This window comes from Mizuhopecten yessoensis, unplaced genomic scaffold (assembly GCF_002113885.1).
Source record: "Mizuhopecten yessoensis strain PY_sf001 unplaced genomic scaffold, ASM211388v2 scaffold10621, whole genome shotgun sequence".
Taxonomy (NCBI): domain Eukaryota; kingdom Metazoa; phylum Mollusca; class Bivalvia; order Pectinida; family Pectinidae; genus Mizuhopecten; species Mizuhopecten yessoensis.
Genome location: NW_018408638.1, coordinates 557,484 through 584,291, shown reverse-complemented (window position 1 = coordinate 584,291; position 26,808 = coordinate 557,484). Strand labels below are relative to the sequence as shown.

The following is a 26,808-nucleotide window of genomic DNA, read 5'->3' as shown; positions in this document are numbered from 1 at the left end:
CACATATGCCAGACACGAACTATGGCTAGGGACTATGAGGCACACGTATGCCAGGCAAAATCCATGGCTAGGCACTATGAATCATACATATGCCAGGCACAATCCATGGCTAGGCAATATCAGGCACACATATGCCAGGTACAAACCATGGCTAGGCACTATGAGGCACACATATGTCAGGTACAAACCATGGCTAGGCACTATAACGCACACATATGCCAGGCACAAACCATGGCTAGGCACTATGACGAACACTTACCAAATGTAGGAGTGTATGAATATGTTTATCAGTTCTAATTTGTATAATGCTTTATTTCTGTTGGATACAATATCAATCACCTTACACTTCATCATTCTGATGTAAAATCTTGTGGATCTTTTACTTTCAGTTTCATTTTTAGTGGCTTTTTTTGCCCCGCACCATCTGAATTCTCCCCCTCTGATGAGTAATAGTGGGGTTTAAAGGATAATTGTTGCTTAAAGTCCTCAGGATCTGATTCTATAAATTCATACGCATCAAAATTAGATGCTGATGTGCTAGTTCTTTGACTCTGTTTCCGCTTTTTGCCACTATGTTTTGAGTCTTTTTGATCTCGCGATGGAGGCGAGGGTACAGCTAGAGGTTTGATTTGTAATTTTAACGTTGGTCGTCTAACAAACTTGAGTTTGATGCCTTCACTAGTATCACTGACAGTGCTCACAGCCAGGTGAGACTGACTTGGTCCAGCAAAACTAGCATCCTCCTCCACCTCTGTTTTTACTTCACGACTGACTTGAGGTAGCTGAGGTATTTTAACAGCTTTTCTTCTTCTACCACCATCACTCATTTCTTCCTCATCATCAGTATCGACCTCCTTGTAACTTGGCTTTTTCAAAACACGCAAGTCCTTTTTGGTTTGATTTAGCATATCTTTATGTCTCTGCTTCTCAATTTCTAACAATTCTGCTGATCGTCGCATGTGATGTTGTCGTAACAACTCAAGTTCATGTGCTTGTTTGTCCTGTTCAGCCTGTTTCACTTTGTCGATCCTCGCTTGTTTTTCTCTAAGTATACGTTCTTGCTCTTCTCTCTCTTTCCTTAATACTTCAAGTCTTGCATTTTCTATTTTCTCTCTCTCTCGCCTTTCCTTATCCAGAATTTCCTGAATTCTAACCTGCTCCATGAATTCCGCCAGAAGTTCATCTCCACTTTTTGCAGCTTCTGGGTCAGTTAATGACACAATTTTCTCCTGTTTCTTACCCACAAATACTTTTCTTTTGAGATCAATTTTTTCGCACAAGTCTGGAAGTCTAATAGCTAGGCTATCACCAAAATAATCGTACATATCTCTGTATAACTGGCTCACAGAGGACTGTAGCTGAGGGGCAGCACTGGTATAAGTCTTTGACGGAGACACTTGCTCCTTTGATTTGAAATTTAACTCCATTTTGTTGTTTTCATACTCCTCTACTTGCTCCTCAAACATTCGGATATGCTTCTTAATGACAAATTCCACGGCCAACTGAAATAAAAATGAAAATCACAATTTGAGCTATATTTCAAACAAGTTAAGGAAACCACATTGTTTTCATCACTTACACGACACACTCAATTTTTCTTTTCACAGGTCACTGATATCTGAAGTTGCCTATCATATTAGGTGCTATCTAATACAAAGCCTACTAAAGTTCCATTATTTCTCATTTGCTTTTAAAATGAAATTAAAGAAAATAGGGATTATATAGTAACTGATATCAATCATTAATGACAGCCGTATTTTATCATTTGTCCTAAAGTAGATATTTCTTGGAATCTTCAATTTTTCAAATGTCTAGAAAAGTAAATTCAATCTATATATCATTCCTATGGACCTTGAACAGATAGAAAGCGATTTCAACCTACATACATAAAGTAGATAGCCTTTGACCAAGTAAAGAAGCAAGGCTTATTCCCCCTAAATATATGGCCTAGAGATTTTGTAGAGCTGGAAAACTATTTTAACCTTCAGAACTTCAACATATACGGCTTGTAGACTGTCAATGTCAATTCAACCAATACTACAGAGTACTCTGTCTAAATCAGAAACCCCTGGAACCATATGATTTGGCCAGTTTGCTGGAAGTTCCACAGAAAGTCTTCTAGTTAAACATTGTCATGTCAAAACAAAGAGTCCTGTTTACCCCGAGTGTACTTTATCATAATTATAATGTATATGGAGCTTACCCCGAGTGTACTGTATTATAAGGTTTATGGAGCTTACCCAGAGTGTACAGTATTATAAGGTATACAAAGCTTACCCAGAGTGAACTGTGTTATAATGTATATGGAGCTAACCCAGAGTGTACTGTATTATAAGGTGTATGGAGCCTACCCAGAGTGTACTGTATTATAAGGTATACAAAGTTTACCCAGAGTGAACTGTGTTATAATGTATATGGAGCCTATCCAGAGTGTACTGTATTATAAGGTGTATGGAGCTTACCCAGAGTGTACTGTATTATAAGGTGTATGGAGCTTACCCAGAGTGAACTGTGTTTTAAGGTATACAAAGCTTGTTGAGCTAGAAAGTAACAGTATCGTATGTGAACCTTTTGGGATATAACAGAAAAGTTAAACCTACCAGCATGGCACCGTGGACTTTGTGGGCATCTGCCTTTGTAATAGCATTGGCGTAGGAGGTATCCTCTAGCACTGAGATAAGATGAGGCCAGTAGACTGGGAGGTGGGGGATTAGCACCTCCTCAACAGGCTGTAAGGGAGACAACTCTGATATTACTATTGAGATGCAAATAAACCACAATAAAAAAATATTGGGATTTTGAATTACCAATTATTTTTAAACTGGTCTCATAAAATACCAATGTACAATTAAAATGGAATTTCTAAAATGAAACATCAGAGTCTAGATAAACAAAGATAAATACAATCGTCAATATAGACTCCAAATTTAACTTCAGTCCATTTACACATTACGATATAACACAGGAAACAGCAATCTATCATTTGAAATCAGCTGCTATTTTTTATGAAAACAAGAGGACACTGAATATGTTACAGAAAATGAGAACAAGAAAGAGTTTCTTAAAAGTGTAACATATGGAGGTGAGAGTTGAATTTTTACATGAGGGTTTATACACTGTCTTTAATCCTTGACAAACTTCTTCACAAAACTGTGATTTAATTGTATCAATCATCCTATGATGTTACTCCCAGATTTCATACATATACCTCATAGTACAAACAGAACCGACCTTGTAACCGAGAGCAGTGAGCCCCATGACAGCACCGTAGTGACAACAGAAAGGTTTGGCATGGTCACACAGGACTTCCCTCAGGTTCTTCACTGTGTTGTACAGCAGGTGGTTGATGGGACTAGACCAGGACCTGGCAAATATGTCAGAGTTGTTTGTTAACAAAACCCGACCAACAAAATAAGACAAGTCTCAGTGACCTTGTGCACAACATCAGGGTGTGTAACCAGACTTAATCATCATCTGTTGTTACTGAACACAAATATCACTTTGATAACAAACACAGATATCCCATTGTTAGCAAGCAAAGGTATCCTTTATTTAAACACAGTTATCCCATAGTTAACAACAAACACAGGTAATAAGGGCCCCTTATTAGCAAATACACCTTTGTTAGCAAACTTAGGTATCCCTATAATTAACAACAAACACAGGTAATAAGGGCCCCTTATTAGCAAATACACCTTTGTTAGCAAACACAGGTATCCCTATAGTTAACAACAAACACAGGTATCCCTATAAGTGCCATAAGGTGCACATTCTACATGTGTTCTCTTAAAATATGAACAAAATAATTCCCATTAACTATGACTGACAAGTCGTGTTTTATTTCTCGGGGAAACAAACTTGTCTGTATTAACAAGGGGTACATGATCTCATAATAACATTTTGTGCGGTACTTATTATAACCATGGGAGATAACTCTGGCATGCTCTACATGACATTTATAAGAAAATCTCCAGCTAAGTGAAAGTTAGAGGACAACAGCCGGAGTTATCTACCTTTTACAGTGTGTTGTTTCACATAAGAAAGTAATATTAGAAAATCGAAAAAGAAAGTATTTGAATCAAAGTGAAGAATTCATAAATACCAACTTAGAAACATATTCAATGTATTTGATCATATGTGGATTTATTGATAGTCACCTACTTTTGTTATGGGGCCAGTGACTACTCTTTCAGTAGCCTGGGCAAGACATTTGTCCCTGGTGGTGAGTGAGCAAATGTCTATTTTAGCCATTTTTAGACACTGCGCCAGATAACAACTGAATACAACAAAACAATTCCTAATTTTTTGTATATATCTGTTGACACTCAGAGAGTGTTTTCCTGCGTATACCTACATAATGATCTGAGCTAGCAGGCGTGCGGCATAGTCACGCAGGGCCCAGTGATCATTGGACGGATTGATGGAGGCAGCCAGGGGTTCCAGCAAACAATAGGTTGTACCCTGTACCACCATGTTCAGCTGTCAACAAAAAAAAATGATTTTAAATTTAAATTTATTAAAAAGAATGTCAACAAATACACTGTGTTTCACCAAAATGTGAAAATCTTCACAATAATTTGATATTTGTCACAACAAATTTGCTTTAGATATTACCAGGTAGGTATCAAAAAATACCTTTTCTTTATAACCTATTATTTGCTTTCTATGATACTTACATAAGGCTGAGGTTCTAGGTACAATGAGGTGTTGTTGATGAGGGCTTTTATGGTGTGTAGCAGTTTTGTCAGTTGACAGATATCATGGCTTACAGTTTTCACCTGAAAGTATAATACTCTTTGTAAACAGCTGATACCAAACTTCACCAATTATAAGCCGGGGTCCCAGTCCTTATTGAAGATAATGTTGGGGTCAGGAATATCCCCTTGAGGCTGTCCATGGAAAACATGTAGGGATGGCAGGGAGATTTTGTTGCCCCTCCCCCAACACTTACAATGTTTTGGGACCAATCATCCAGACATTTACAATCATTTTAGACTCCACCAGTCATCAACTACTCCGAGACTTCTCCGAGTACCTCTCTGCCCCCTTTCCCCATATACAGGTATGACTAAAACATCACCTTACCCCAAGACAGGATTATTGATATCCACCATATTAGGATAAATTAATCATCTAAATTGAATAATCTTTGTTTAGATAATGTTATATTGACAATCTTGTTACATGGTCTAACATGACCTGCTCGATAACGCTGTTTACCTCGTTTTGAGGGAAAATGTTTTTCAAAATTATATCAAAACACCAAGTTTTATTTACCTGTTCACAAATAAACTTAAGTCCAATAAGAATTTTCCCTCAATCAGATATAAGTAAGCTACATTTTAAAACATGCTTTAAATATAAATCACACCTATTTATCACCTTCATCAGCTGTCGGAAGTAATTCATTATCACTATCTTCCTTACCAATGAAATTAGGAAGTGTATCAGAGCCATCAACAAGAAACATCCCAGTACTAACTCAATTGTACTGATTTACCGGTATCAAGCCCGCCCACATCTCAAACAAGAGGCCCAGAGGGCCTGTATCGCTCACCTGAATATAATTAAAGTAATTGGTATGAAGTAAAGATGTAGCACTCCATGGTAGGTGCTGTAAGTACATATGAAATTTCAGAAAGATCCATCCAGTACTTGAGATATAGAGAACAAACTTCAAACAGAGCCCCACCCCTATGCCCCTACGGGGGTCATAGCCATCAATTATACAAAATTGAGTCACCGTCACCCAAGGATGCTCCACACTAAATAAGGATAAAATCCCTTAATCCTGATGGTCGGAGAAGGATTTTAAAGGTTTTACCTCTATTTCTCCTATTGGGCCCCGCCCTTCTGTCCCCCTCGGAGACCACACCTACTGATAATACAAAATTGAGTCCCTTTGGCCCAAGGATGCTCAAGACTAAAGCAGGATAAAATCCCTTAATCCCTATGGTAGAAGAAGGATTTTAAAGGTTTTACCTCTATTTTCCCTATTGGGCCCCGCCTCTCTGCCTACAGGGGGGTCAGACACACCGTTTATACAAAATTGGTTCCCCTTCACCCAAGAATGATTCAGACCAAATATGGGCAAAATCCTGTCATTCCTACCGAAGAAGAAGGATTTTGAAGATTTACGTCTATTTCCCCTATTGGGCCTCACCCCTCAGGTCCAAGGGGGGGGGGCACACCCACCGTTTATACAAAATTGGTTCCACTTTACCCAAGGATGTTCCACACCAAATATGAACCAAATCCTTTAATTCCTACAGAAGAATAAGGATTTTAAAGAATAATTTGCTATGTTTCCCCTATCGGGCACCGCCCCTCAGGCCCCTGTGGGGCCAGATCCTTGATTTATACAAAATTGGATCCCCTTCACCCAAGGATGCTTCAGACCAAATATGGACCAAATCCTTTCATTCCTACAGAAGAAGGATTTTAAAGAATAATTTGCTATGTTTCCCCTATTGGGCTACACCCATCTGGCCCCTGAGGAGCCACCCCATGGTTTATACAAAATTGGTTCCCCACTACCCAAGGATGCTCCACAACAAATATGGACCAAATCCTTTCATTCGTACAGAAGAAGAAGGATTTTAAAGAATAGTTTGCTATGTTTCCCCTATTGGGTCCCGCCCCTCAGGCCCCTGGTGAGCCAGACCCATGGTTTATACAAAATGGGTTCTCCAACACCCAAGGTTGCTCCACACCAAATATGGACCAAATCCTTTCATTCCTACAGAAGAAGAAGGATTTTAAAGAATAATTTGCTATATTTCCCCTTTTGGGCCCTGCCCCTCAGGCACCTGGGGGGCCAGATCCACGGTTTAAACAAAATTGGTTCCCTTTTACCTAAGGATGCTTCAGACCAAATATGGAACAAATCCTTCCATTCCAACAGAAGGAGAAGGATTTTAAAGAATTTGCTACGTTTCCTCTATTGGGACCCGCTCCTCAGTTCAGACCAAATATGGAACAAATCCTTCCACAAACTTTGTTCCCCTTCACCCAAGGATGCTTCTGACCAAATATGGAACAAATCCTTTCATTTTTACAGAAGAAGAAGGATTTTAAAGAATAATTTGCTATATTTCCCCTATTTGGCCGCACCCCTCAGGCCCCTGGGGGGCCAGACCCACCATTTATACAAAATTGGTTCTTCTTCACCCAAGGATGCTCCACACCAAATTTTGTTAAAATCCGCTCAGTGGTTCATGACTAGTAGTGTAAAGTTGACGGATGACGGACGACGGACGCAGGACGACGGACGCTGTGGTATGGCATAGGCTCACCTTGGTCCTTCGGACCAGGTGGGCTAAAAACTCAAAATAATATTACATGTACCTGACTTATTCCAAACTTTCTTGACGATTATAAAGGTATCGTTGATAGCACATTGACATAAAGATGTACTAGTAATGATATATACAGGTTTAGCAAGCTATATACAGAATTATTCGCTTTCTAAGATAACATAGAACAAGTGCAAATCATGATTTTATTATAAAGAATGTCAACAAATCCCAGTTTCACAACACCTGGAGTGGAACATGTCTAGCTGATTTGATCACAGAACCAATATCCATTTTATTTCTGATAAACTAAGCCTCCTAATATAATGGACCAATTAAACATGACAGACATTCTTTAACAATAAGAGAAAATCGTCATTCTAAAAGTTTAATTATGATACAACAATTCAAGGTAGTGACACTCTGAACAATTGTGTAATGTCATGTACTTACCCCATTGGCAACAAAACTGACAAAACGGGGAAGAAGTGGGACAATTTGGGAATTTGTCTTGAGATCTTGTAAAGCAATCTGAAAATTAACAAAGATATTTGTTACAACTAATCTGTATAAAGTATCAATCTGTAGGTCATATCTATAACAGCTTTGACAAATATTGAAGTTGATTAAGTCTCTTCGTGTCAATTTGATTTTATATGAAATTAAATACACAATGTATGAAAAAAAAAATCCCTTATTTTTTTCATTTCAAATTTTTTATCAATATGAATTGGGTGCTGCAATAAGGCATCGATAACATCATGGCATCGGGGCCAAGGACAGTACAGATCACATTGTCATAGGACAGCTGCAGTATCTACCATTCACGTTCACTGCATCATTCATAGCCTAGGATGATCAGTAATTAACGTCCCAAAAACATTAGGTCTGTGAAAATTTGAGACTGCATTGTCTCGATACCACATTTTCATAGACCATAATTGTTTTTCTAAAATAAGCAAACAATCATTTTTAAATTTCACTTCAATTATGTTTAATTGATCTGTAAAATTATTCACTTATTATCATTATTATAAATAATATCTACTACAAATCAAACTAATTCATTTTTTTGCATTAATGTTCAGTCTCTATTTAATCTGTAAAAAAAATCAGAAAAAAAAAAAAAAGTCTTATTAGTTCGCAGTATTAATTATATCAATTTAATCCAAAATGGTAACTTAACACTACTCCATCAGTTTGATGTTTTCTTTCATCTTATTATTTAATTACCATACATAACAGACCTAACCACTGGTTTATTATCTTTCTCTTGTCTCTTTTGTGATAATAAATCCATTATCCACCGACAATGTTACCTGCACCAGTGACGGGACATTAACTGGGTTACTGGATAAATAGTTAACAGCACCAGCGTGTTGATCCTATGCCTTCGGATCTATGGCCTGATGTACATGTAGTTAGCCCCTATGCCTTAGGATCTATGGCCTGATGTACATGTAGTTAGCTCCTATGCCTTAGGATCTATGGCCTGATGTACGTGTAGTTAGCCCCTATGCCTTAGGATCTATGGCCTGATGTACTTGTAGTTAGTCCCTATGCCTTAGGACCTATGGCCTGATGTACATGTAGTTAGCCCCTATGCTGTAGGATCTATGGCCTGATGTACATGAAGTTAGTCCCTATGCCTTAGGATCTATGGCCTGATGTACATGTAGTTAGCCCCTATGCCTTAGGATCTATGGCCTAATGTACATGTAGTTAGCCCCTATGCCTTCGGATCTATGGCCTGATGTACATGTAGTTAGCCCCTTAAACTTGCTAAACGATTCGAATTGGTTACATTGTTAAAATCGTTTTAAATAAATCATAATTTGCAATTTATCTAAAACGATTTAATTTGTTTTCATCATTCACAGTCAGTTATATTGCTTTAATAGACAAAAAGTCTATAACACTGCTATTTTGTATAGACCCACTGGTTTTCACATAGTCTTAACCCATCTATCCTTACTTTCACACACATGGTACTGCAGCATGTATCACTCACCTTCATGGCGTCAGGGTCACAGCCTAGGATGGCATTGGTCACGTTGTCAAAGTACATCTGCAGATCCTCACGTTTGATGATGGGTTTAACTACAATTGAGATACATGAACATATTGTATCATTAAAAAAAAAAAGAATCTAAACATTTTCGGGTTGGTAAGTATGGATTATGAGAAGTTCTATTTACACAACCAATAACACTTTCTATCGTCACAAAGAAAATTTCATTGGTTGTGAAAAAAGAACTTCTCATAATATTAACATTAAATATGTTGTACCAGAACAAGAGAAAACTCCTAAAGGCTATGCCTGTTGATGTTCAATACGTCTGATTGTCAACAATAAATCTTGTGTTGAAACCAATTAACATATTACAATTATCAGGATGATAGCAGCTTTATATTCAACCATGGATTCCTACCCCTTCCTCAACATTTAAATATTGAAAACATCCTACATTTCACATCAAGTTTATTTTTTGTTTATTTGCCACCTCAAGTGAATACGAGAAATGTAACTTAATTTGGTACCTTCCTAACCGTTCACTATTAACAGTATTCATTGCCCTGTTAGTTATAATCAGGTAACTGGATTGTGTAAGATGCAAGTCACTATAAAATGAAAGCACTTCAGTAATCTATCGCACATTGGCAGGCAGGGGTGCAATCACAGACCCTACTGTTTCTTGTACAAATAATCTGTTCAACATTTCTATATAAAACAGCTGATATCTTGATGTTTTGTAAAAGATCTATTTTTGCTTATAAAGCAAATCAGGTTTCTATATTAAAAGATTTAATGTTTTATATAAATACAAAATATTGTACATAAATATCCTACTCTTAAGGATGCCTGTCCCACTACAATAACTGGCAATCGTACATATATATTCTACTCTTAAGGATCCCTGTCCCTCTATAATAACTGGACATCGTACATATATATTCTACTCTTAAGGATCACTGTCCCTCTACAATAACTGGACATCGTACATATATATTCTACTCTTAAGGATCCCTGTCCCTCTACAATAACTGGACATCGTACATATATATCCTACTCTTAAGGATCACTGTCCCACTACAATAACTGGACATCGTACATATATATCCTGTTCTTAAGGATCACTGTCCCAATGCACTGTTGTTTTACGTATATTATGTTTTGAATACAACTGTAACACATTTTTTCTATACAAGTTCTGCAAGGTATGGTCTTCCTTAAGAAAGAAATTTAGAATCCTTGTTGACATATTGATTTTAAAAAACACTATCAAAGTAAACAAAATCCAGAATTTTGTTTTCTTTAAAAGCTACAATACAATCCCATTATTTCTAGACAAGTCATCATCCCAGAAAATGAATGTAAACTGAACAACAGTGCACCCAATATAAACTTACTGAGATTTTGATGAAGAGCAGACGACACTTTTGAGACACCTTCAACAGCAAGCCAGTGAGCTGAAATAATTAATCAACTTGTATGATACATTGTATAAATTGTGAAAGTAAAGTGCTGAAAATTACAGCGAAATCAGTATACATAATAAAGCTGTCTCTGACTTTTGATTTTAAAATATAAATCAGTTCACAATTCAGTGCTTTGGTTTCATATTCAAATTCATCATTAAAATTCTATCAATTCTTAAATAATTAACTGATGACATTCAACACATCCCTACCCCTACTCAAATATAGTCCAGTCTGATCATTTGAAATAGAGGAACAAACAGTAACCTCAGAATCTAGTATCCTATTGTACCTTTAATGGAGGTTTCTCCAGGACTTTTACTTTTAATGGAGGTTTCTCTAGGACTTTACCTTTAATGGAGGTTTCTCCAGGACTTTTACCTTTAATGGAGGTTTCTCCAGGACTTGTACCTTTAATGGAGGTTTTTCCAGGCTTTTTACCTTTAATGGAGGTTTCTCCAGGACTTTTACTTTTAATGGAGGTTTCTCCAGGACTTGTACCTTCAATAGGGGTTTCTCCAGGACTTTTACCTTAAATGGAGGTTTCTCCGGGACTTTTACCTTTAAAGGGGTTCTCCAAGACTTTTACCTTTAATGGAGGTTTCTCCAGGACTTTTACCTTGAATGGAGGTTTCTCCAGGACTTTTATCTTTAAAGGGGGTTTCTCAAGGACTTTAACCTTGAAGGCATGATTCTCCAGGACTTTCACCTTGTATGAAGGTTTCTCCAGGACTTTTACCTTGAATGGAGGTTTCTCCAAGAATTTTACCTTTAATTGGAGGTTTCTCCATGACTTTTACCTTGAATGGAGGTTTCTCCAGGTTTCTCTTGGACTTTTACCTTTAATGTAGGTTTCTCCAGGACTTTTACCTTGAATGGAGGTTTCTCCAAGAATTTTATCATTAATGGAGGTTTCTCCAGGACTTTTACCTTTAATAGAGGTTTCTCCAGGATTTTTACCTTTAAAGGGGTTTCTCCAGGACTTTGACCTTGAAGGCAGGATTCTCCAGGACTTTCACCTTGTATGAAGGTTTCTCCAGGACTTTTTCCTTGAATGGAGGTTTCTCCAGGACTTGTACCTTCAATAGGGGTTTCTCCAGTACTTTTACCTTGAATGGAGGTTTCTTCAAGAATTTTACCATTAATGGAGGTTTCTCCAGGACTTTTACCTTTAAAAGGGGTTTCTCCAGGACTTTGACCTTGAATGCAGGATTATCCAGGACTTTGACCTTGAATGGAGGTTTCTCCAGGACTTTTACCTTGAATGGAGGTTTCTCCAAGAATTTTACCTTGAATTGGAGGTTTCTTCAGGACTTTTACCTTGAATGAAGGTTTCTCCAGGTTTCTCTAGGACTTTTACCTTTAATGTAGGTTTATTCAGGACTTTTACCTTTAATGGACATTTCCCCAGGACTTTTACCTTGATTGGAGGTTTCTCTAAGAATTTTACCTTTAATGGAGGTTTCTCTAGGACTTTTACCTTTAATAGAGGTTTCTCCAGGATTTTTACCTTTAATGGAGGTTTCTCCAAGAATTTTACCTTTAATTGGAGGTTTCTCATTGACTTTTACCTTGAATGGAGGTTTCTCCAGGTTTCTCTTGGACTTTTACCTTTAATGTAGGTTTATTGAGGACTTTTACCTTTAATGGGCATTTCCCCAGGACTTTTACCTTTAAAAGGGGTTTCTCAAGGACTTTGACCTTGAATGCAGGATTATCCAGGACTTTCACCTTGAATGGAGGTTTCTCCAAGACTTTTACCTTTAATAGAGGTTTCTCTAGGACTTTACCTTTAATAGAGGTTTCTCTAGGACTTTTACCTTTAAAGTAGGTTTATTCAGGACTTTTACCTTTAATAGAGGTTTCTCTAGGACTTTTACCTTGAATGAAGGTTTCTCCAGGTTGCTCTAGGACTTTTACCTTTAAAGTAGGTTTATTCAGGACTTTTACCTTTAATAGGGGTTTCTCCAGGATTTTTATCTATAAAGGGGTTTCTCCAGGACTTTTACCTTGAATGAAGGTTTCTCCAGGTTTCTCTAAGAATTTTACCTTTAATGGAGGTTTCTCTGGGACTTTTACCTTGAATGGAGGTTTCTCCAGGATTTTTACCTTTAATGGAGGTTTCTCTAGGACTTTACCTTTAATGGAGATTTCTCCAGGACTTTTACCTTTAACGGAGGTTTCTCTAGGACTTTACCTTTAATAGAGGTTTCTCCAGGACTTTTACCTTGAATGAAGGTTTCTCCAGGTTTCTCTAAGAATTTTACCTTTAATGGAGGTTTCTCTGGGACTTTTACCTTGAATGGAGGTTTCTCCAGGAATTTTACCTTTAATGGAGGTTTCTCTAGGACTTTTACCTTTAATAGAGGTTTCTCCAGGATTTTTACCTTTAATGGAGGTTTCTCTAGGACTTGACCTTTAATGGAGATTTCTCCAGGACTTTTACCTTTAAGGGAGGTTTCTCTAGGACTTTACCTTTAATGGAGGTTTCTCCAGAATTTTTCGGAACATAATTACTGAAGGCAACATTGGCAAAATTTGTTTCTGAATCTTCCATGAAGAAGAGTTCTCCATCTTTGGTCTGTCGGAAAGGCAAGTTTTCTGGAGATCGGTACCCATGTACTGGCTGTAAGTACAAAATGGTGGCACAGGTAAGAGATGTGAAACAACTAATAAGGTAAACTATATTTGTTAATCCATCCATAATAGGCTGATTATATGACCTCATTAAATAGAACAAAACTTCTCCAAAATACAGAAAGCAATTATGTGACTTTAGTACCAGATTATAAATCGTCATATTCTCTGTACATGTTCTGGGCACAGTCACTTAGGTTTACATTTTAATGAAAGTGGGTTTAGAGGTGATGATGTTGAAACATATCACTATTTATTCAGTGATTTTATGAATTCTGTCACAAACCTAATTTACTGAACACCACTAACTTCAAAGAGTGACCTTATTAATTTGATAAGCTCACCTGGATATCAAAAACTTAACTTTTTGGATAAGATTTTCTATCACCTCCGTATCAATTCTATCACCTCAATATCAATTCTATCACCTCAGTATCGCTGAATAGGAGTGATTTAATGACTCACCTGAATATCACTGACTTTAAGTGATTTATTAAAATCATCTGTGGTCATCTTTTTTCTTTTGGCATGCTTCATATACTGGGCTCCATTCTGGAAATAAAACCATAATTTCATGATTGGTACACACAATAGACTTTACATTTAAAAAAATGTGTATGTTATCTTTTTACTAAAATCAATCAAAATATTTTTCATGTTGATGACTAATAATAGTAATATTCAGTATCACATCACCAGATATAATTTAACAGTGAAATACTCATTCTTTAAACTTTCTTCATCATTAATTGATCAGAAAACAATATCAAGTTCTTCAAGGGCTTAATTTAACAGATCCTTCATACTTACAGGTCAAATGTTAAAATTACCTGAACTGAGTCACTTTTACCCGAGATTGAGCTGTCATTAGGAGTCTGCACCTTCCTGATCAGTCTACAGTACTTTAAAGCTGCTTCTCGCGAGTCTCTATTCCTTATGTCACTTGAGGCTGTTTATCCTAGTCTATTTAACTAGAGTCACCTATAGCTACCTGAGTCTGAATTACTTGAACTATCTCTCACTCTCTCCAAGTCTATGTCACTTGAGTCACCTACCTGAGTCTGGATTACTTTAACTGTCTCTCACTCTCTTCTAGTCTCCCTATGCTACTTGAGCTGTATACTGGAGTCTATATAACTCAAGTTACCCGGAGTCTACATTAATTCAGCTGTTTCTGTCTCCTAGACTACATTATTGAGCCATCTCTAGATCTCCTGACCTATATTACTAGAGCAGTTTCCTAGCAACTGCATTCCTGTATATTTATACTTAAGTCACCTCAAGTCTACATTACCTGAGCTGCCTCCCGAAGTCTGTAGCTGACATCCTCTCCTAAAAGAGCAGCCACATCATCTGGCAAGTCTGCATGACCTCCAGCTTCTGCGATGAGTCTTATTGATTCTTTTGTCAGGATGGCAAATCTTTTTTCATCAATAATAGGGAGTCTCCTATCTTCCTTCTCCATCACTTCCTATATTTCACGATGCTATTTATAGTTGTTCTAGTTATTCATTTTTAAGGTTTTAACATATATGGCAATATCTGTGATTGCCACATAACATTCTCATATGTCTCAAATCCATGATATATCGGGACAAATGCAAATAAATCATAACTGTTATTGCTCAATTTAACTCTAGATGAAAATGTGATTCTCTACAATTGCATTCCATCATTATGACCATCTTCATTTTGAAGTTCTAGACCAATGTGTTCCAGTATGTGACCTGTAAAAGAAGATTCGGGTATAAGTTTCTGATGATTGTTATCCTGGTTTAATGATCACCGCTTAAGTACAAAATCTTATATTCAAATGGTTCATAGACTGCATGGTGATATATCATGATCACATAATTGGTATAATATGCTGCTTTGTTGCATGCTACACATTTAAGCAAGTGTCACATAAAACTATAATCCTTGTTTGAAAGTAGTAAATTTAGAATATTTCATAAAGAAATAGTTTGTATTTATATAAACATGATGATAAGGAATGCAAACCGTGTGATCAATGAAAACTTAATTGAGACTGGTTTCTGTCTCAAAATGGTTGAAATTGGACTTGACTTGGGTTTTGGGATTGGAAATGGGAGGTGTTCGATTTGAACAAGTTAGAAAGGTTGTACATATTTTCGTTCTGTGTTAAGGGTGTGGCATGATTGGGGGTGGGGACACTGTAGGCCTGTTCCAATTTTATATAGAACCATGCAAAAGTTTGTCAAAATATTTCAGTTTGCTTTTTTGTAAACTATTTTTAAGTGTTTGTCAGAGTTGTACATATTTGTATCTGTCATTGTAAAACATAACCCTCATTCACTTCCCTAATACTGGCAGATGGCTGTGTAAATAATGTATTGTCGGTGGGGGTTGCCCAATCACTTTCTTGCACATGCCTTCTTTTAATATCTAACCTCATTCAATCTATATTATATTATTTGTATTACAAACACTACATTCCTAAACCTACATTTGTTGTCATGTATCATTTTCATCTGCAAACAAATAATTATAAAAATGTGTCATTACATAAATGCCATCCCCAAGAACACCTGATTGTGAAAATTTCACTCATACCTATGAGTTCTGTCGCAATTATCGGAAGAAGTAACATACATCCTTCCTTCCCTAAATCAGGGGTTTCAAGAAATCAATATAGGATCTCAAGTTGTGCGTATCCAATATAAAATACGCAGTTGATTTCAGTACATTTCATAGTTCCTCATTCCTTTTTTTCCCATGAAAGTAGCCGGTGATGTATCTGTAATATGAGGGTATGTTTACTAGCTACTTGCTACAAATGAAACCTTTGTAAATGTACATTACAATGTAATCACTGGTCATGATTGTGAATTTTAGGTCTACTGTTTGTGAAACCCATTGATGACATAGACAAATACATCAGTTTAAAATATATTTACTATCTGCTGAAACGTTTAATGGGCTGGTGTCTTTAAATACCTGATTTTTATGCATTGATCAAGAGAAATTTAAAACGTTTATTCGCCTTTACTAAAAAACATAATAAGTGAGTTTTAACGCAATTTCTGCGAACACGGAACGTTTTAACCAAAGCAAAGTGTCTATAAAGAAAACCTATTAGCTTTGAATGTTCCTTACCTATAACATAAGCCCAATTGACGAGCAAAATATAGCATTTTAACTGTAAACATTATCCGGCGGGCACCTGCTTCTGTCCGTGTCGTCCATGTTTATTTTCCAAAATCACTTCCGGTTTCGTTCGAGTTTAGTTTCGTAGCCGTGTCTCCCTCAGCATCACCCAGACATACAGATTAGTGTGACCATCAGTTCAGTTGGTGCAGACTAGTTCGCGTTTTCATTATCCAGGACAGCTTTGTATAAAGTAAGTATGCGTCAATGTGCATTTTTTTCCATTTAGGAGGTTAGGATCTTGAAGCAACGGAACACGTCGTCTGCACGTGTTCACGGTAAGCCAATATACAAATAACATATAATATAGAACGAATGTATGATCAACAAGTCAGATGTCAGGCCAACCGTTATTACATAGCATGTAAGTATTCCAATATTGGAAACAATGCAATCTTCTGCACCTTCATCTGTATAATCTATTTCACTTGTAAATTATAAATCTGTTTATATTTCTCTTTATAGTTACATAAATGTAGACTGTTATGTTGCATTGTAGATTCATGTCCTATTACCAGATTACAGATTACCAGATTTCACCTGTACCATTATAATTCCGTGATACCATTGATCAATACTAAGAATAGGTTTAGTGTTAATGGTTTCTTCTAAAAATGCACATATTTCAGCAGTTTCCTTATTTTCCTGATAAGAATTAACATATTTGGAAAAATATGGAGGGGAGTTAATTATTTTCTATTCTGTTCAATATCATTATGTTCAAAATATTTTAAAAAACATTTCGGAGAAATTAAAGACTATACTTCAGAGAATATTCAGTAGGAATACCGACAAAAATTATATAAACTAATTATAAGAGAATGAAAAATAAAATGTTTAAAACAAATATAAAAATAATGAAGTCAGTCAAGGTTTAAAACCCCAGGTGAAAGTATCACAACTAAATTCTCAATGTATTGAGATATGTTTTTTTCTGAGTTTTTAGTAATTAAATCTTTGGAAGAACAAAGGGCCATAACTCTGTAATATTTTCGCACAAATTAAATCAATAGCTGATTTCAATGCATGGTATTTCACCATCCAAGAGGTACTCACATACAAAGTTTTGCATTTATAGGTAAAAGACTATATGAGATATTCGCAAGATATAGTAAACAAAAAATAATTTTAAATTGAGGCACAAAACCAAATTTCAGTATATTTTGTACCTGCATTCCACTATTCAAAGTCACGGGTACCTGCATAGAACAAAAGTTTTATATAGACAGAACGACTGAATAGATAGAAGGAGTACATATGTCTCTAGATTAATCTGGAATCATCAGACGGGATTAAAGACAATGGTTTAGAAAAGGGGAGTACCGTATATTTTAGTCCTTACTTGACCTCTTGACCGTGGCCTTTAACTGTATGCCTAAAGATCTCAACCCATGGCCTGTAATAACAGTACTGTATGCCTTAAGATCTCAACACATGGCCTGTATCTGTATGCCTAAAGATCTCAACCTTTGGCCTATAAGTAACTGTATGCCTTAAGATCTCAACCAGTGGCCTGTATCTGTATGTCTAAAAATCCTAACATGTGGCCTGAAACCGAATGCCTCAAGATCTCAACCTGTAGCCTGTACCTGTGTGCCTAAATATCTCAACCCATGGCCTGTAACTGTGTGCCTGATGATCTCAACCCATGGCCTGTATCTGTATGCCTAAAGATCTCATACTTTGGCCTGTAACTGTATGCCTAAAGATCTCAACCCATGGCCTGTTATAACAGTACTGTATGCCTTACGATCTCAACCCATGGTCTGTATCTGTATGCCTTAAGATCTCAACCAGTGGCCTGTATCTGTATGTCTAAAAATCCTAACATGTGGCCTGAAACCGAATGCCTCAAGATCTCAACCTGTAGCCTGTACCTGTGTGCCTAAATATCTCAACCCATGGCCTGTAACTGTTTGCCTGATGATCTCAACCAATGGCCTGTAACTGTATGTCTAAAAATCTCAACCCATGGCCTGTATCTGTATGCCTAAAGATCTCATACTGTGGCATGTAGCTGTATGCCTTAATATCTCAACCCATGGCCTGAAACTGTATGCCTTAAAATCTCAACCAATGGCCTGTATCTGTATGTCTAAAAATCCTAACATGTGGCCTGAAACTGAATGCCTTAATATCTCAATCCTTGGCCTGTAACTGTATGACTAAAGATCTCGGCCCATGGCCTGAAACTGTATGCCTAAAGATCTCAACCCATGGTCTATAACCGTATGCCTTAAGATCTCCACCAATGGCCTGAAACTGTATGCCTATAGATCTCAACCCAAGGTCTGTAATTGTATGCCTAAAGATATCATGGGCCTCTAGATTGTAATATTTGTGCTGTAGGAAAATTAATTTATTTTTCTCTTCCAAAATGAAACATTTTTCAGTTACATAGGAACTTGTGACCAGAATGCAAAGGACACTTGATTTTAAGGAGGTCCTGTAACAGGAAACTGGAATTGAATACATTTTTTTGAAAAGAATAATTTATGTATATAAAAATGTCTCTATAAACATGCCATACTCGTATATTTGTCACAGGATAAGGGAGATTGTTTTTGTACACTGGTACATGTGCACTAAGCACTAGCTATATAGGTCCAAAGTTCAGTCAGTACGTACATATGTTATAATCTACTATGTTTATCTGCTCATACACAGGTTGATATTCTAAAGGTTGTTCTTTTGGTAATGCATTGGTAAAGATCTTATGTACCTATGTGGATACTCCTGCATTTTTAGATTACCATCTAATTTACAATATTGCCCTGTGATACACAATTTACAATGGACAGGATACATACAGTGACATATTCAGTATAAATATAATGTGCAGATCTTGACAAGTTAAACTATAAACTTTTCGTCAATTTAAAAAAGTTACTGCAGGTATTCCTTCTTAAAAGACTCCAGACTAGGTAAACTGGTCATGTGGTAGAAGTTCCTCTTCCCTTCCCTTCTTACGGCCCTGTTTCTTCATAATCAAATTTCTTTTTAATACCATTACAAATACTACACATTTAATAACTCCTTAAGTGTTATATCCAAAGATAAATTCTGAAAACCTGTCAAAGGGATTATTGCTTAAACACTGGTGTTTAATTATAGTAGTAAATTTTGGTCTTTGTGTTGTAAATGTATTTGGATGTGTTGAAATTATTTCAATGTTTACGTCTTGGCAAAAACCATGGCATGGATCATCCCAAAAGTTACTTTTATTGTTCTCGTTGCACAAACTGCCATTGGATATATTTATCTGAAATGTATTAGTTTGTTGAGCTTTTGTTGTTTGTTCAGACCCATTTTTTGGGCTTTCGTTTCCATATATTCTGGTACATAACTGAATACCAATGTGTACCTTTTGGTCAGAAGTAGGAAGGGTTACATAGGGAAGAGGGCATGTACTTCCTATGACGGCAAACCATGTGCAACAGGATCACACTTGAACCTTCCATATTGAGACATTCTGCAATAAAATAACGTTTTTAATTGTATTTTATATCAGCATATCAAACATAATTTCTGGAAACACATTTAAAGCATGTCACAAGCAGTGTTTTTGTTGGCTGGTAGCTATATATAGTCAGTTGTCCCAGTCTCGTTAAATAAAGTATACGAGTATGTAATGTCTGTACATTAGATATGTGTCACTTTATCAATAAGAATAGCACAGATTTCTAAAGGTTTAATAAATAGTTAATGGATACTTTGGTTTGTATATATGTAAAAACACACACACATCTGCACAGATTATGCAATTATGCAAATACTGCAGTGTTGTTGCTAACCCATGCATTTATTATTACAGAATCACCACAATATCTGCTTTACATATATATTGCACCTCTTCGACAGGATTTACGTAATGTGTAAATAGGACAATCAAAAGCTGATACATATTGTAAGAGAACATTATCCGCAGTAGGATTTCTTACACTTCTTTGTCGAGTTGTATATAGGTGACACTGATACATACGATAATAAAGACTTGTATACATTTATAGTGTAAATACAAGTTCATACACAAAGTTTTGGTTATATGCTCCAGGGTTTGACTGCAGTACCATGATATGTTATAGAAACAGTACAATGTACGTATAACCTAGTGATCCAGAGTTCAGGGTGCAGTGTTATTTCAGGATTAATTGATTGGACTAACAGTAAAGCTGTGATCAATACCGATAACAGGTGAACATACTATACTAATCTGCTCTAATGCTTGTTTATAAATAATTCATTTCAGATCAGAATTGTTTTTTTTAAAGTGGTTAATTTACATATACAGTATAGAAGTAGAGAAATTTAAAATCTGTGATTACTGTAATATCTTACAAATAAGACATTTATAAATACTTACACATTTATAGACATGTATAAAGAATTGGATGGTGTCATCATGATCAGTACTATGAATTACATGTATATACACAGACGTAGAAAACAAGTTACGCACATTTAGGTAATGCACTCTTAAAATGGAAATGATTTCAAGGAAAGATAGCAATCTTTCTATTTATCAAGTAAAAAGTAATATTTTTGTCAGGGCTTCCCTTCGGTCCTTTTAAATAATATCACCTGATGTTAAATTCACCAACATATACTTACAGGCACTGCTAATGTAACCATATATACATGTACCCCATACTTACAGGTACTGCTAATGTAACCATATATACATGTTCCCCATACTTNATGTGTTATTAGCTCACCTGGCACGAAGTGCCAAGTGAGCTTATGCCGTGGCGCGGCGTCCGTCGTCCGTCCGTCCGTCGTCTGTCCGGCCGGCCGGCCGGCCGGNCCATAACTTACAGGCACTGCTATAATGTTTAATACCATATATACATGTACCCCATAACTTACAGGCACTGCTATAATGTTTAATACCATATATACATGTACCCCATAACTTACAGGCACTGCTATAATGTTTAATACCATATATACATGTACCCCATAACTTACAGGCACTGCTATAATGTTTAATACCATATATACATGTACCCCATAACTTACAGGCACTGCTATAATGTTTAATACCATATATACATGTACCCCATAACTTACAGGCACTGCTATAATGTTTAATACCATATATACATGTACCCCATAACTTACAGGCACTGCTATAATGTTTAATACCATATATACATGTACCCCATAACTTACAGGCACTGCTATAATGTTTAATACCATATATACATGTACCCCATAACTTACAGGCACTGCTATAATGTTTAATACCATATATACATGTACCCCATAACTTACAGGCACTGCTATAATGTTTAATACCATATATACATGTACCCCATAACTTACAGGCACTGCTATAATGTTTAATACCATATATACATGTACCCCATAACTTACAGGCACTGCTATAATGTTTAATACCATATATACATGTACCCCATAACTTACAGGCACTGCTATAATGTTTAATACCATATATACATGTACCCCATAACTTACAGGCACTGCTATAATGTTTAATACCATATATACATGTACCCCATAACTTACAGGCACTGCTATAATGTTTAATACCATATATACATGTACCCCATAACTTACAGGCACTGCTATAATGTTTAATACCATATATACATGTACCCCATAACTTACAGGCACTGCTATAATGTTTAATACCATATATACATGTACCCCATAACTTACAGGCACTGCTATAATGTTTAATACCATATATACATGTACCCCATAACTTACAGGCACTGCTATAATGTTTAATACCATATATACATGTACCCCATAACTTACAGGCACTGCTATAATGTTTAATACCATATATACATGTACCCCATAACTTACAGGCACTGCTATAATGTTTAATACCATATATACATGTACCCCATAACTTACAGGCACTGCTATAATGTTTAATACCATATATACATGTACCCCATAACTTACAGGCACTGCTATAATGTTTAATACCATATATACATGTACCCCATAACTTACAGGCACTGCTATAATGTTTAATACCATATATACATGTACCCCATAACTTACAGGCACTGCTATAATGTTTAATACCATATATACATGTACCCCAGTATTATTGTCATCCCCTGTTGAATTTGCCCTCATTCAAATGTAAAGTAGAAATTAATGGGTTATATTATTTTATCTATGGTTAGGGGGATAAAAAATTGCTAAAAAGATGTTACTGTACATGTGTTATTGGAAACAGTTATTTATTTTATGAAAATTGTTTATAGATGTGGTGTGTTTATTTGACTTATGCCTCAGGTATTTCACCTAATAATCTGATCATAGATGTGTGAGAGTCTCTGAGCCCCTTCATCTCAATTCAGAAATGCCAACTGCGTAATACCCAGATGGCTTCCTATATCTGCCCCTTGAATTAAAATAAATTGCTCTCTCTGTCCAATACTTTGGAGTTATCCCAGTCAATAACATAATTTGGCTGCAGGGCATGGTCTGTGATTGCAAATTTTTAAAATACTTTGACAAACAAAATGCAAGATGACAATCAAGTAATAGGGATTGTCCTGATTTCTGTTAAATAGCTGATAGGTACATTGTACATGGTCACCCACTACAGACTGCGCATGCTGAACAAAACAAGAAATTTTGTGTTTAACTTTTCTTAATTGAATTATATATATGCTATTCACATATTGTGTGATTGACATTAAGATACACTCTATTTACAAAGTTAGTTTCTGTCCATACATAAGGTAACATATATATGGGCTACAGGAGGGTTAGATTAATGTTTATGGACTTTGGACTCTTACTTTAAAACAGGATGCAATGTTATAAACAGATGTGTCATTGTAAACAGGTGGGATACAGGACTTTACACAGGTAGCATTATAGGTAGTTATTCTGCTGCAGACAGAAATCCTCATATTACATGGTAAGGAGCTTCAGACAAAGAGTGTAACAGATAATTATAACCAACAACAGGTACTCTAATTATAATGAGTCATACAGTAATCAGTGTAACAATCTAATGATTCAGACTATTAGTAGCTTTCCTCGGTCTAATGTAACCAGCTGTTTATCTATGTAGAAGATTTCAAGATTGGTATGCATGCACTAGGACTCGCATGTTGTATATTATTATGTTGTGTAACAAAGAGATACTCAGCTATTACAGTATTAGTTGTGGAAACCGTAGCTTCTAGGCCCGATCGTTTTTTTTTTTTTTTTTTTTTTTTTTATTGGACCATTTATGGTTCAAATAAAAATAATAATAAAAAATGATCTCGGGTCATCTACATATGATCCGATAATGAAAAAAATAAAAAAAAAATAAAGAAATGATCGGGCCTAAAATCTACGGGTCCCGACGCAGCTATTACAGTACTAGGTTTACTCTTGCATAATTTCTGTGTACCGTGATGTATTATATAATCAAAAGTATAAACTTGTGACATCAGAGGTGTATGTAAGGTATATTTTACATGTTCATGTGGATATACAGTTAATATCTATAATGGTTATAACATGAATTAATAGTAATATTTCAAATGTAACAACCTGTTCTTTTTATTCAGGACAACACTAGGGTTCTACATGTATGTTAATATCTGTATCTACAACGATAGAAACATAAATTGGTATTGTAATAATTCATACGTAACAACCTGTTCCTTTTATTCAAGACAACACTGAAGTACATTTATGTCTTATTATAAAATATCGGTAGATATTGATAGATATTTAATTAAAGAAAGGTCTTTTGGTGTAATTTTAACTTAATTAACAGGTAAGGCTTTAAAGATCCTGTTTTCAGGACAAAACCATTGTAGATTTCTGTCTGATTTTAAAGGTCTTTTGACTAAGACTGATCTGGTCAAGATTAAAGATTTCTTTCAGAAATTACATGTGTCCACCAACATCAGTACATGTAGTTCCCTAAGCTCTATAACAGGATTTATGTGTTATTTAAGGATCGACATACACATTCTTAACACTGATGATTGTTTGAAACTCAGTAGCTTTCAAATATATTCGAAGATGTGCATACAATTTTTAGCTCACCTGGCCCGGCCGAAGGGCCATGTGAGCTTATGCCGTACTGCGGCGTCCATCTGTCGTTCAACGTCCGTCCGTCAACTTTTTCTTTTAAACAACTTCTTCTGAAGAACTGGAGGACCTAGGGTTAAGATATATATATAAATATATATTTGGCCAGTAGGTACCTGGGATGGAGTGCTAGAAAGTATCCTCATTAACATGACCTTGACCTACTTTCAAGGTCACAGGGCTCAAAAATGTAAAAAAAACATTCAAACGACGATATCCTAAGAAGCATTTGGTCTAGAGTCATGATACTACGGTATGTTATGTAGACCAGCAGTCGGAATCTTTTTCTTAATTACAGTAATGAGGTCAAATGTCAACTTTATGTGCTAGCCGGAGTCGAACGTCAACGTGGGTTAAAAGCTTTAAAATTACAATTTCAAATTTCAAACAACAATATCTTGAGAAGTGTTTAAGAGATGTTAAAATGTCTTGTGTTCTAGTTACCAAATTTGGTCTGAAGTTACCGATATATGTCAGTTTCATGTAACAAAATAACCAGGTGAGCGATACAGGCCCTCTGGGCCTCTTGTTTTGATTATCATTTTTGTTAGGAGACCTACTCAAGTGGAAAATATTCAGGAATCCAAGTCCGATGCCACAGTATGATGGTTAATTGTTTAATAGAAAGACTGACACAAACATGTTCTTGGTTCTATTTTTAGCTCACCTGGTCCGAAGGACCTTGGTGAGATTATGCCGTACCGCAGCGTCCATCGTCCGTCCGTCCATCCATCCGTCCGTCAACTTTTCCTTTAAAACTAGACCTGGATGGAACGACCCAGTAGATTTTGACTTAATTTGGTCTGGAGCATCCTTAGGCCAAGGAGACTCAATTTTGTATAAGCGATGGGTGTGGCCCCCCCCCCCCCTGGGGGCCGAGAAGCGGGGCCCAATAGAGGAAATAGAGTTAAAACCTTTTAAATCCTTCTTCTTCAGTAGGGATAAAGGGATTTCATCCCAATTTTGTCTGAAGCATCCTTGGGCCAAGGGCACTCAATTTTGTATAAACGGTGGGTGTTGCCCCCAGGGTGCAAAGGGGCCGGGTCCAATAGGGGAAATAGAGGTAAAACCTTTAAAATCCTTTTTCTACCATAGGGATTGAGGGATTTTATCCCAATTTGGTCTAGAGCATCCTTGGGCAAAAAGGACTTGATCTTGTATAAACGGTGGATGTGGCCCCTTTGGGTGCAAGGAGCGGGGCACAATAGGGAAATTTGAGGTTTAAATCTTCAAAATCCTTCAACTTATGTACCATTTGAGGGATTTTATCCGAATTTGGCCTGGAGCATCTTTGGGCAAAGGGGTCTTAATTTTGTATAAATGATTGATTCAGAGTTGCGGGGCTCAAAAGGGGAATTTTAGGTTTAGTTCTTTAAAATACTTCTTCTGTGCCATTGGAGGGATTGTTTGTAATAAGAATAGTTTCCCATGGTTGCTTTATTATCAAGGTGAGCGATACAGGCCCTCTGGGCCTCTTGTTAATAAAGAGTTTGGGGTTGGTTTATATAGGGGCTGTACTTGTTTTGAAGTTGGTTTATTTAGTGGCTGTACTTGATTGGAGTTGGTTTATTTAGGGGCTGTACTTGTTTGGAGTTGGTTTATTTATTTAGGGGCTGTACTTGTTTGTAGTTGGTTTATTTATTTAGGGGCTGTACTTGTTTGGAGTTAATTATTTAGGGGTTGTACTTGTTTGGAGTTGGTTTATTTAGTGGCTGTACTTGTTTGGAGTTTGTTTATTTAGGGGCTGTACTTGTTTGGAGTTGGTTTATTTATTTAGGGGTTGTACTTGTTTGGAGTTGGTTTATTTATTTAGGGGCTGTACTTGTTTGGAGTTAATTATTTAGGGGTTGTACTTGTTTGGAGTTGGTTTATTTAGTGGCTGTACTTGTTTGGAGTTTGTTTATTTAGGGGCTGTACTTGTTTGGAGTTGGTTTATTTATTTAGGGGTTGTACTTGTTTGGAGTTGGTTTATTTAGGGGCTGTACTTGTTTGGAGTTGGTTTATTTAGTGGCTGTACTTGTTTGGAGTTGGTTTATTTAGTGACTGTACTTGTTTGGAGTTGGTTTATTTATTTAGGGGCTGTACTTGTTTGGAGTTGGTTTATTTAGTGGCTGTACTTGTTTGGAGTTGGTTTATTTAG

General features: G+C 36.3%; 2 protein-coding genes across 8 annotated transcripts in view; one reads left to right on the top strand and one right to left on the bottom strand.

The window, feature by feature from the left end:
- Positions 1-294: 294 nt before the first annotated feature.
- Positions 295-16,629, bottom strand: LOC110461484 (TAF6-like RNA polymerase II p300/CBP-associated factor-associated factor 65 kDa subunit 6L). The gene is made up of 12 exons (XM_021514956.1): positions 16,530-16,629; positions 14,707-15,139; positions 13,878-13,964; positions 13,251-13,401; positions 10,707-10,766; positions 9,307-9,395; positions 7,749-7,826; positions 4,677-4,778; positions 4,355-4,479; positions 3,232-3,364; positions 2,601-2,729; positions 295-1,502 (listed from the first exon to the last, which is right to left on the bottom strand). Exons 2-12 carry the CDS (start codon positions 14,875-14,877, stop codon positions 351-353), a joined length of 2,277 nt encoding a protein of 758 aa, XP_021370631.1. The 5' UTR covers positions 14,878-15,139; positions 16,530-16,629; the 3' UTR covers positions 295-350.
- Positions 16,630-16,681: 52 nt separating this feature from the next.
- The window catches only part of LOC110461483 (pyruvate carboxylase, mitochondrial-like), a 43,286-nt gene continuing 33,159 nt past the window's right edge, over positions 16,682-26,808 (top strand). For 2 of the 7 annotated variants that reach the window (XM_021514955.1, XM_021514948.1), the window contains exon 1: positions 23,404-23,493. The gene's annotated coding sequence lies outside the window, so the exon portion shown is untranslated. Of the gene's footprint in view, positions 16,774-16,870; positions 16,945-20,753; positions 20,775-23,403; positions 23,544-26,808 lie in introns of those variants that run through there. The other 5 variants (XM_021514949.1, XM_021514950.1, XM_021514952.1 and 2 more) reach the window with 5 other exon arrangements.